Genomic DNA, 13411 nt, shown 5'->3' with positions numbered 1-13411 from the left:
AATTTTGAACACGTAGATAACTAGACGAGGAAAGTTTTGATGCTAGGTGTTCCACTAGAGGATGTACAAAAGACTAAGCTACGTGTAATTTATTCTAATGAGTGTAACACTCAGTGAGATCCATTATGGAGAAGCATAATCCAGAATTAAGATGAAGTTCTTACCTTTGCGCTGTGCTGGAGGAATTATTTGGTCTCTCACATAATTCTGAACAATGTAAGGTTGCTTTGTAGGGCAAGAATTTTGTTGGTGTCTCATCATGATCTCAATTATTCTTTCCACCAAATCATAAATTTCTTCTTTGTCTCGTTCTCTGCGTCGCATGTACCACTGTACAACTAAATTCATACCAAATGCCAAGCAAATAACTGCAAAAATGACAAAACTACCAGTAATATTGCGATTAATGAAATAAAACCTAAGGGGATACTCTGGTGCAAAATGTGAAAATTTTAGGGAATTCCCCCACTGAAAAACACAATTACTATATGTACTTTCATCCTGCCACAGGATTTTGTTCAATTCCACTTCTAAGTTGCTATTAAAAATGTTTTTATAATGTCTGTATGGGCAATAGACTGAAAGTAGTACTTTTCAACTGTCATTTACAAATAACATTTTTTCTAATATTTCTGACTATATTTTACAGAACATATTTTTCAATCTCTATGAAATTATGCAGGCACATAGACACCATGCCCTAGATCAGTTCTAAGTATTGATTGTGTTTAAATCTGTTTGTATTCCAAATAATAATTTTTACGGTTGAAAAATTCAGAAAAAACATTGAATTATAAATTTTGACAGCAATAATTACAAAACGAAAGGATAAATAGGAAAAATTATACTAGGAGTTCTTTCTCTAATGATTCTGCACAACATATTAAATTTGATAAACTAAGTATCAAATTTTACTAAAAATAAAGGTTGATCACAAAAATACGAAAAAATTTAAAATTAAAAATTTATTATTCAAAAACCAGGAATCAAATACTTTCCAATATTCAATATTTCAATACAATGCCAATGGAAACACATTATGACAATTTGGTTGAAACTGGTAAAATACAAAAAAAAAAAAAATTGTTGAAAGTTACCACAGTGTCCCCTTAAGTTATTACATAATATTAGCACAGTCTAATATATACAGTCACGAAGCTCAATACGTAGTAAATATGCATCAATAGATAGTTGGTAACCACTAGGATTGCTACTATCGCCTCATCACAGACAATGCAAAATAGTACTTGCACAGTCTATTGTTCCTAGTACGTTCATCAACTCAAGCTTCATGATTATATACTAGACAGTGATATTAGATGTAATTTAAAATATACTATCATAAAGATTTGAAGAACATTAAAATACAAAATAAGGTATAATTCTATAAGTAAATAGCATAAATGAATTAGTAAGCATACACACTTCTAAATACATACATTTTTATTCACATTCAAGTAAAATTTTCAAGGACATATGATATGGATATATAAACACCTTTTCATGAGAGAAATGGATGTGTCAGTACTTAATTTTCAATGTCTAACATTCAGTTTTCATTATTCGTTGCACACCACACAAATGTCCCTCAACAATTTTCACGAAATTTGTATATGAAATTTGAACCTCAGTAAACTTCCTGTGAATCCATACACAAAAAATGAGACAAACCCCTTGCATTTTCTGCATACAATATTTCAAACTACCATTAAGTTCCCACAAGTCTCTTCAATAGGAAATGAAACTTGAATCCAAAACCTTACGAAAAAAAAAAAAAAAAATGTAAGCAAGAAGTCCGGCTAAAAAAAAATGTAGATTTTGTTGATATCATTAAAGATCAAAGCAGCATGCACTAGCAGTACATGCCAGACAAAATTCAGAGGAATGATTAAAAACTTACAATTATCGATTTCTACAACATAATAAAAAATTGATCAGAAATAGGAATACTCTGTGAACTGTTTAACCATTTAATTTCAATGGGACAAACCAAAATAAAATTTGAAAAACTGCGAACAATACTATATGCACTTACTCAGATTTTGTCCAGAACCACAAAATTCAGAAAAGAAATGTTAGTGGCAGATTCAAAAGCAGCAACAAAAGTCATTTCGAATGAAAGGTACCAATCAAAGACCACAAGTGAAACCAGAAAATCAGTAAACAAATTTACAAAATCAAAGGAGAATACCAGTTTTCAATACAGCCCATCTCACGTTGGTTTACATGGAAATGAACATACAGTTATTGGAAAATATGACCAAAAAAAAAAAAAAAAAAAAGGAAATGAGCAATTTAAAACATAATACCAATACATTTAATATAATAATTAAAGGGATTATGAAAAACAATGCACAGAAATAACTAAAATAAATAATCAAAAGAAAAACAAACCATGGAGGAAAAAAAAGCCTCAAACACGAGAAACAGTAGCAATGGTCCAACGAGAAACAGGTCATGACTGTATAGACTGGCACCTGCACAAAATCAAAATTCTGCCTCCAAAAATGCGCAGACTGGAACATGTGCCCCACACCCCAACAAATGTGACAATTCAGATGTGATGAAACAGCAGAAAGATCTCATGGTTATACTACTACAATGCTACAATCCAAATTGGCTAGGGAGAGAGTTAACAAAAGAATAATAAGTTCGAGAAGAAATTTCATTTGGTGAAGCCATAAATGAAAATAATGAGTGATTCACTTTCAACTTGCACATGAAAACAAACGAAATACTGACTGCATGGCATTCTAGCAATATTTCAGAGGGAAGCTTGCCAAAGTAAATAAAAAATCGAATGCAGTAATTTGATTTATTTTGTTTAGAAAATGTAACATAATAGTAGGAGGTGTTAAAAGCATAAATGTCAAGGAATACACACATGTATATTTTGCATTCCCAAGTATTTCATACACCACAATATTAATCCGATAGAGGTCACATGGTTTTTATTATGCAACAGGACAAGCATGGTGCTTTTAACCAGGGGGCCCTTTTGTCTGCTTTTATAGTTATTTTACTTTTATTTTACCACGTTTTGAAACATGGAGTGTTCAATCACAATTTTGAGAATCAAGGAGGCCTAGTATCGAATTGATATTTAAATTAATTAATTAATTATATATATATATATATACACACATAGTGAAAATGACGTTCAACATAGAGCACCATATAGACACAAAATCTGCATGCATCTTAAATGAACATTCGTTTTCAACTCAATTCTTTCAATATTTCAGTATTCTTCCCACACTGCATGGAAAACTGAACCATGTAGATGCACCTTAAGAGAAGTAGGGGAGAGGTACTGAAGACCGCAAAAACAAAACAAAAAAGAAACATCGTATAATTCACCAAAATGCATACTACCCGTCGAAATAAATAACTACAGCATTTGAAAACAAATGTCATGCAATACTTACCAAAACATAAAACCATCACATGATAGAATAATCCTTGAAATTTCAACTTCAATTGACAACTCAACGGTAAATCTGGTTCTTCGACGACAAGGGATCCTGTAGCCACCAAATGAAGTTTGGTTATGTCTGTAACTTCTGGAGGTTCTACTTGACGAACACTTATACCCCAGTGGGGATTTGCAAGTAGTAAAATTTTCAAAGACATCAAATGCCTTTCCAGGGCTACGCCGCTCTATAAAAAAAAAATATAAGATACATATAGCAAGAAGGAAAATATAACAAAAAAAACTGCTTTATTCAGAAAACAGTAACTCAATCACAATAGTAAATTTCACATTCATTTCTTATTCTTTTAAATTTTCTTATTTCATTTATTTACATTCTTTCAATGTTCCACACATACCTTTAATTTCCAACAAGTTGTACTTCAGTAACTCGATATTTTATTACTGAATAATATATATCGAAGTAATTATTAAAAGGGTTACGAATCTTGTTACATTTTCCAGCACATTAGATGTCATCTTTACAGCTACTTACCATGTATCAAAAGGGTGATGTAATCAGGATGACCATACGTTCTTCTTTTCCCGGACATGTGCTACATTTTAACATTTTGTCTGGGAGGAATTTTCAATAATTCTCAAATGACCTACATTTTGAGAAATTAGATTCAGTTTGTGTCAATTTGCCATATTATACTTTTCACACCCTCCCAGTATGCTAAACAGTTAATGCTATGTTGACGTCAGTAGTGACATATTTGGTGCAATTTTTGTTAACATTCGTAAAACTTCGGAAATAATTTATTATAAGATATTTCCCGCTCCTTTTAACATTTATCATGTCGTAGCTCCTATGATAGTCAATCAATTACACTGTAATTTTTTAATTGATAGCTCAATGTTCAAAGAAGACACAGAAATAAAAATTCAAAATGAAAATCTTTTTTTGAAAAGTAAGAAAAAAAATACGAGTTTCGATGTGATCTGTTCAGAATAGTCATTTACAACTTCAAAAGTTGGTAAGTGGTGAACTTTTTTTTGTTTTTTCTTTTTTCATTTTCTTGTGTTACAGGATAGTATAATGTAATAATATAAGAAGAAAAAACTAACACCAGTATTATGCAGCTGTATTGTTCCAAACCTAATATTAAATTCATATTATTTATATTGATAAAGAATGATAACAGAATATAAATGATAACTTGAATATTATCTATATCGCTAAAGAATGGTAACAGAATAAAAATTATAACTTGAATATTACTTATATCGCTAAAAAACAATAAGAGAATACAAATGATAACTTGAATATTATCTATATCGCTAAAGAATGGTAACAGAATAAAAATTATAACTTGAATATTACTTATATCGCTAAAGAACGATAAGAGAATACAAATGATAACTTGAATAATATTTGTATCGTTAACAAATGAAAACAAAATAAAATGATAACTTGAACAAGGCTCGAATTCACAACCTTTGAATCACTAAGGTAGCACTCTACCACTTCTCTACGAGACGCAGATATCGAATGAACCCTGCTTAAACACAGTAGTTCTAAAATACTTCAAGTGCGATACTACAAGCACATGCATCATGTTACATCACAGTTACCCGAAGTGGACTTAAAATATATTCACTGTTCACTATTGCGGTCATTTCTTTTTTTTTAATAGCTGTACAATTCCTTATCAGAAACATTTCTACAGTGAAGTTAAAAGGCAAAGTTGTCCAGATAGAATTTCGAGACTTTACAATACTGGTACCTGAAGAGGAAGAAATGTCAGCATAATATTATAAATGCCTGACGAAAACCTCAGCTCGGTTTTGATAAAAAAAAAATATATATGAGAAGACCCAAAGCCACTTTGGGAAAGAGAAAATGTGCTCTTCTCTAACTTAGTTCATACCTACTAAATGTACTGTATTCATTTTCAGATGTAGAGCATATTAGAAAATTCTTGAGTACAGAGCTTTCATATTGCAGCAGATTTGTTTACTATTACTTACGTAAGTTCCTTCCTTAACGAGCCACATGATCATCTCTCGGTGTTTCATCAAAGCAGTAAATTCACCATAACATATTTTATCGATGGCTCGCCGAATCAACAATGGATGTATGATTTTAACTAACTTTACTGCTGGCATCAGTTCCTCTGGGTCTATACAAACATCCTGAAAATGAACAAAACATACGTCAGTATTTATCCAACAAGACAAAAGTAATTTGATTAATCAGGACTTATTTCTTTGAAGTGCAACTGAAATGATAGTCAATTATACATGCAAACTAATAGATTATAAGAAAGACTCAATGTTTGTTGTCCACACTGAAAAATAACATGATGTACATACTGTGTCTTCAGTCTCTAGCTTTAAGTCTCAATTTCTTCTTTTAAAATACATGAGACATAATCATATTAACCTGTTTGTTTCACGTTAACATTTGCACTAGTATAAACTGATTCAAAACAGTTTGTAGCAGATATTAAAAAAATGTTTGTTACCATGAGAACAAAGCCAATCAGTAGGTATGAAAGAATGACTCTGAAGTCACATTCAAAGATAAGATTCAATTTCTCAGTATTGATGGTTACCTCCAGAAATTCACAGATGAAACTCTTCTAACAACATTTCAGCAATCAAAAAGAAAAGCTCAGGAAACTAAATACAGGTGTTATTGTGTTTTATAACTATGTGTCTCCATAATGTAACGCCCAGAAGGATATCCTGCAGGTAATATGTTGTGAAATTTTACAGCATCAGCCACAAAGACTTGACTTGTCACAGTGAACTGTCATGTGTATGAACTTCCAAGAAAGCCAAGAAAGGGCCAAGATCCTCTGCATGGAATTAGAAGCTTGCAGAGATTGTGATCAAATAGCTCAGAAAATAATCAAAGAAACATCTCTCCAGATAGCTTTGAAAAATTAGTCAAGCACTTTCAAAACTGCTTGAACTCAAGGATTTCCATTTTCACCTTCAAATTAACATTAAATTATAATCTTTAATAAATGTTTAAGCAAATTATAGGTACCATTTAAGCAAAGAAAATTAATAGGTGTAATCTGAGCATGCCTTACATATTTTATTTTCACAGAAAGTGCATAAAAAAACCTTCTCATATATTCAATTAAACCGAAACAAATACAGTATTTCCTTTAAAATTCGTAATGAATTATTTGAATGGAAAACACAATTTCCTGATGCCTGACACTCAATACTGATACCAGAGCAACAATAGTCGATACACAGTACTTCTTCTCCAATCTTCCAGTGGAGGGTTGGAAAAACATGCTAACGGCATTCTAAATAATGTATTACTTTGAACAGTGCCACAACATTAAGATTCTTATCAACACAAGAAAGACGTGGACGCAGAAACAAAATTTCATTCCAGGATGGGACAATAAACACACCATTAATAACAGATCAACTGTGCGTGCAATTGTCTGAGACAAACAAACTGTCAGTTTACATTTTTCACCAGTTTACAAATAGATAAAATTAACACCACAATAAAAATCCTATGTATTTCCCAAATCACCAGCTATATTTTCCTATAATGAAGACTTCAAATATAATTGCGCCCTGGAAAAGAGGTGATTCATAAGATTTCATAATCAAAAGTAACCTGAAAACGTATTTACGTTTGTATTACAGATGTCGATTTAGTTTCATAAAATCTCGCAATTCCCAGCATCACACTTTCAGATTAGTTTCTTTTCTTTTCCAGAACTGTCAAGACAATAACATATTTAACAAAGTTATTGATACTAACGGAAAACAAAAGAATATTCCCCTTCCCCCCCAAAAAATACACAGATTCTCATACACAGTTACATGGACATCAGATCTCAAAGAATTTCTGCAGTAGTCTTCATTTGTTTCTCAATAAGGTTGTGTGTATTGCAGATTATTGTTTCCATGTGAGTAATAAAACAGCATCACTGAAGACATTTTCCGTAAGTTTTCCATGATAAGAAATCCTGTAATTTAACGAAGATTTTGAAATAGAAGAATTTCCCACTCTCATCTCTCAAAACAAAATACAGTATTATGTAATAAACAAATATATTTCCTTCCAAAGATTATGTTATCTATTATTTCAATTTAACATGACTTTGAATTTTGAATGGGATTTTTTGGACCATTTCTATTATTGTAAAAAGTTAAAACCATGCATTTCAAATGCAGACAAATCTTTCGAACATCATTTTTCACGCAAATGTATAGTGAGGGACAGAAATCTTGAATGGCTAGAGCATTTTCTAGTCAAATAATGCCACACAGCAAATGCTCCAGGCCAAAAACCTGGTTCATACCATGAAGAGATATTCATGTATTTTTCCTATTTAAATATTACATATTTAAGCCACCGGCGTGGCCCAGTCGGTTAAGGCACTTGCCTGCCGGTCTGAAGTTGCGTTCGGGCGCGGGTTCGATCCCCGCTTGGGCTGATTACCTGGTTGGGTTTTTTCCGAGGTTTTCCCCAACCGTAATGTGAATGCAAGGTAATCTATGGCGAATCCTCGGTCTCATCTCGCCAAATATCATCTCACTATCACCAATCTCATCGATGCTAAATAACCTAGTAGTTGATACAGCGTCGTTAAATAACCAAATAAAATTAAAAAAAAATATATTACATATTTATGCTGAGGAAACATTAAAACATGGGGGGTTAGTACTTAAAATACATATAAAATATACTGATGTAAAATGCTGTAATTTTTTAGAAAAAAAAAAAAAAAAACGAACCTGAAATATGTAGAAGAGCCGGAAGCATTCTACTGTATTATGACATCATCTAATGCTACAAGGCAAGCGAAGTGATCCAGTGGGTAAAGCGTTTATGTCTGGAGTATGGGATCGACAGTTTGAATCCCAAAATGATCTATGTTTCATGTTTTTAATTTTAAATATTTAAAAAAATACAACCCCTTTTCTTATGGTTTCATATTAATTTGAGTTCATTAATGCTTTGTTCTATTAATATTATTTACAGCATTTATCTTTCCACTACACTTCAATTTAATTCTATACATTAATAAATTAACCCATTCCAAAGACGTAATAATCATTCATATTATACTGTATGCATGTGGAATTCGGTGATTTTAATTAATGCTTCAAAGAAACAATCGTTACTTGAATTAAAATATTTAATGTCACATTGTTCTGCTGTAAATAATATTAATAGACCATAACATTAAGGAACGCAAATTAATATGAAGCCATAAGAAAAGGGGTTGTATTTTTTATATATTTAAAATTAGACACAAATACTTTACCCACTGGACCAATTCGCTTGCCTTCAAGCATTAGATTATTTCATAATATGGTAGAATCACAATCTAGTATATACAGTTGCGAAGCTCAATACGTAGTAAATATGCAAACATTAGACAGTTGCTCACCACTAGGATCGCTAATATTGCCTCATTACAGGCAATGCAAAATAGTACCGTCACAGTCTATTGTTTCTAGCACCCTCAAAACTCAAGCTTCGTGACTGTATATAGTAGACTGTGGTAGAATGTTCCTGGCTCTTCTGCATATTTCAGGCTTGCTTTTTTCTAAAAAAAAAAATACATTTTATGCCTGTATATTTGCATACGTATTTTAAATAGTAAACCCCCCCCGCATGTTTTATATCACCTCAGCATAGAAGATATGTATCTCTTCTTGGTATGAACCAGGCTCTTGGCCCGGAGCATGTGCAGTGTGGCATTCTTTGACTTAGAAAATAATCGAGTCACTCAACATTTCTGTCCCTCACTGTACAGTAATGGAAGCTGCCCACAGAAAACCCTCTATGAATGGCAAACTGTCATTGCTTTCCTTTAAAACTGTTCTCTTCAAATCGACATTCTGAATATTGACTATTAACTAATTTTTGTAATGGAGGCATAAGTTATTCGAAATATCTGGAATTTTAGATTGTAAGCTTTCACGGTGATTGTGTCCAGAAAATTAATTTTGGGTACTATATTGAGACTTGATACCAGTGAAGTCTTGGAACTACTTACAGAATCCAACATCAGGAATTCATGGGTTGCCTAATCTAAGGGGCTACTCAAAAATAATGGATGCAACGTAATAAGTACCCTTAAGGTCTTGCCCAATACAACCTTAATGGTGGAACCTTTAAACAGCTCTGAAACATTGGGTATACTTAGTCTCAACACATGACTGAAACCCAAAGCTCTACTGCTGAAATTTCCACAGTATTTCTAGAAGTTCTAGAAATACAAGAAACTGGTTACTTATTGAAACGGATGTGGAATAAAACAAACATACACTTTTCCAAATTGGCTCATCTGGAAATATATCACATTTACTTCAAAATAAACAGAGAGATCCCCAAAAGCATATCATTATAGAACAACGAAGAACATTTTTCACAGGACCTGTACACATACTAAATAGTACCTAATTTGAAATATAATGTTTATCAGCTAGGTGCAAATAATATATGTTAAGTACATTTTTGTAAATGAGTGCTTCAACATAAAAGTTGCAAATTAATGTATTTTAAGAATTATATATATATTGAAGTCAAGGAAAACAACATCCCGTTGACATGGATGAAATAAAATATTTACAAATACCTTTCCTTTTTCCCCCCAGAAACCAACAACACTATTAGGATTAACTTATATACCCACTACCAGTGCTGTCACGGTAAACCCCACCCCTTGTTAACTCCATTGAATTATATTTTACTCTCCTCTCTCTATCTCCCCAACTGTCATTTAACGATTTTTTTAGTATTAATAAAGAAGTAAAGAAATTGTTTTGCTTTACATTTTAATTGTAAAACAAGTTTGATTTAAAGAATACACCACGTAGCACCACCGAGATGCACACTTGTCTTGATGAATCTTGGAGTGTGTATTTGCAGCACTTCTTGTTTTTCAACCATTATTTTATATAATTCTGGATTCCAGTGCTGCAGAGGTGGACAATTTTTGTTTACGAACATCAAACAAAATACATTAGGAACAGCAAGAGATGATCTAAGAGTTGTACAGATCTCCGCATACAAAATTTAGGCATCCATATGCCGTATGGCTCCATACAGACAAAATTTTCTTCTCCCCATATGGATAATTAAAAAAATTGTAGGTACCCATATGATGTATGGCCCTGTATGACCTTGTATGGCCTCCATGACAGCACTGCCCACTACTATACGAATTTTAAATCAACGGAATTTCATGGTTTATGTGCTCAGAATGGCTGAAGACCACTGCTTGAAACATGAAATAACACATGTGTATATGTGTGTGTCTTTTATGTCATGTTACAAGGTCCTATTTTTCATCTCGTTCTATGTATGTTGACTAACAATGTAACCGTTCCAAGTCGTATAGCTTGAATTTAATGAAAATGCATATTTAAGCTGATTTCCGTTCATTACAGAACATGGTGATAGTCGCTTTTTCCTCATTTTCGAAATATAATGACTTGAAAATCGTTGCTACTTATACTGCATCTTGCATGCACTCGGATCCTCATAGCTCCGAGACACCATATCACAGCTCTCACATTAATGCTCTAGTCAATTTGTATTGTCTTAACTCACGTTAATGAAATAGTAGTGCAATCCATGGCATCTTTAACTCATTCATACACTGTCTAAATTCATGGGTATGCAGCTGGAAGTCTAGCAACACAACTGTACATACAGTGAAACCTGCCTTTGTGGCCACTTCATCTAAACGGTCACCTGGCCAAAAGGCCAATTTTCTCTGGAACCAATTGCATTTTCCATAAGATCAATACAAATTCTCTCTTTATTTAGCGGCCACCTCATGCGCCGCCAGCGGCCGGGGTCTATTTGGATTGGGACCTGACTATAACGGTCACTGTCCAACGAAAATCTTTTTACGGATACTGCCTGACCTATTTTTTCGACGGTTAGAGGACAATAGCTAAGTGTACAACAGTACACCCTTCATATCTTGGGGTTAGTTGGTTACTGTTTTATGACTCTTTTGTCACTTTCCACTTCGACCCTGCACAGCCATAAATTCTTACTCGTTTCTAATGGATTGAAACACGGACGTTTTCTATCGAAAATGTCACAGTATGCTTCAGGTCAGTAGTTAACCACTCGAATTTCTTTTCTTTCCACTTCTATCTTCCTCTATTTGGAACAGTTTTTACGAATTTTTCTTCTTTTCATTCAGTTGATTCAGAGGAAATGTGAAGTAGGTTCGAGAGAGAAATCATGTCTAACAATAAATCTAGAGTAGTGTAAAGTTTAGACGTGAGACGAAAAATAATTAAAGAAAGTGAGAAGGGAACATCTGCTAGAAAAGTTGCAGAAATATTCAAATGTGGAAGGACACAAATAAACGGTATAATTAAGAATAAAGATGCAATATTAAAAGGATGGGAGAAAAATATGCGTGGTGGCCAAAAAAGGAAGAGAGAATCTGTGTTTGGTAATGTGAATGATTTCGTTTACGAATGATTCAAGTGTGCGAGGGAGAAGAAATTGCCAGCAAGTGGGCCTATGATTCAAGAGAAAGCTATTGAAATTGCCAAAGAACTCAATGTAAGCAATTTTGTTGCTTAGTAATGGGTGATTAGAGTGCTTTAGAAAACGGCATAACATTGCATTTCGTTCTGTCTAGTGAAGGAGGGGACATTGCAACCAATGTTACTGAAGAATGAAAAAAATAGACTGCCTTCAATTCTTGCTGAATATGAACTCAGAGACATTTACAATGTTGACGAAACAGGTTTTTTTTCAGGGCCCTCCCCAGAAAAACTTTAAGTTTTAAAAAAAAAGAGTGTAAAGGTGGGAAGTTGGCAAGACAGAATAACCCTGTTCTTTTGTTGTAATGCTGCAGAAAAAAGAACCACTTTAATGATAGGGAAATCATTGAAACCGAGATGCTTGAAAAATGTTGATATGGACTTATTGGGGGTGAAGTGGACTGCCAACAATAAAGCTTGGATGACATCATCATTGTTTGAGAATTAGCTATGCGATTTCAATTCCAAGATTAAACGACAAAATCGCAATGTGATCCGTGAAATTGCCGTTTCTTCCCCCAAATACGACATCACACCTCCAGCCCCTTGATCAAGGTATTATCCAGTCATTTAAACTGAGGTACCGCAAGCGAGTTTTGTAAAGGCTAGTTGCAAGAATGGAAAAGGCTGACATTAATATGCACGTTTATTGTACACACACACAGTACTAAAAAGTCAATGAAATTCAGTATTTTCATGCTGATTCATAAAAAACCGCAACCTTAATCCAGCGGCCACCTGATAAAACGGCCATTTTACAAGGTAACTTCAGATGGCCGCTTTAGACAGGTTTCACTGTACTACGATTTCAAGAACAGAAAGGGAAATTTGGACCTAATGTAAAAAAACGTGTAGACAAAGAGAAGCCATTTAATGTTGTGATCGATCTGGTAAACTGACAAAAAAATCACTTGAGAAGATGGTTAAGAAATGTATTTCTCCCAGATGTTAAGAAAGATACACCACTACATCTGAATTCCTGGAGTGGTCAGATAGATGACATTATATTTACTTTTGAAGGAGTAAACAATACTTTAAATGGTAAGACAATAAAAACATAAATTATCTCTCCAAGCACTACAGGATTTTTGCAAACCTTGGATGTGTATTTTTTAGACAATATAAAATTGTCGAATATATTGAATAAGCAGTCGCGGACAGCCAATGAGGGATGGTCCTCCAGCTTGGGGGTTGGACGAAGGGCTAACAATCCATCACTGTAAAAAACAGCTTGTTATGAAACCCCAAAGACCCAATTTAAATTAGTGTGATTTTTCTCTATGAGGGGAAACTCATTTTCTTGTAATCACTTTCACGATGCAGTATCAGCTGTATGATTATCTAGCACTGACTGAACTTCTGAGAGTGAGATGGTTATTTTGGCGATATATGAGTACATAGATTCACCATAGAATTTCATGA

General features: G+C 33.3%; 1 protein-coding gene across 1 annotated transcript in view; it reads right to left on the bottom strand.

The window, feature by feature from the left end:
* Positions 1-13411, bottom strand: part of MAN1 (LEM domain-containing inner nuclear membrane protein MAN1) — a 68279-nt gene that overhangs the window by 31112 nt on the left and 23756 nt on the right. Inside the window, exons 5-7 of the mRNA XM_069837558.1 lie at positions 5447-5611; positions 3429-3660; positions 165-368 (exon numbers count right to left, since the gene is read on the bottom strand). Coding sequence (XP_069693659.1) covers positions 165-368; positions 3429-3660; positions 5447-5611 — 601 coding nt within the window. The remainder of the gene's footprint in view (positions 1-164; positions 369-3428; positions 3661-5446; positions 5612-13411) is intronic.

The sequence above is a fragment of the Periplaneta americana genome, chromosome 10 (genome assembly GCF_040183065.1).
Source record: "Periplaneta americana isolate PAMFEO1 chromosome 10, P.americana_PAMFEO1_priV1, whole genome shotgun sequence".
Classification (NCBI taxonomy): Eukaryota; Metazoa; Arthropoda; class Insecta; order Blattodea; family Blattidae; genus Periplaneta; species Periplaneta americana.
This window is presented reverse-complemented; position numbering and strand designations above follow the sequence as displayed.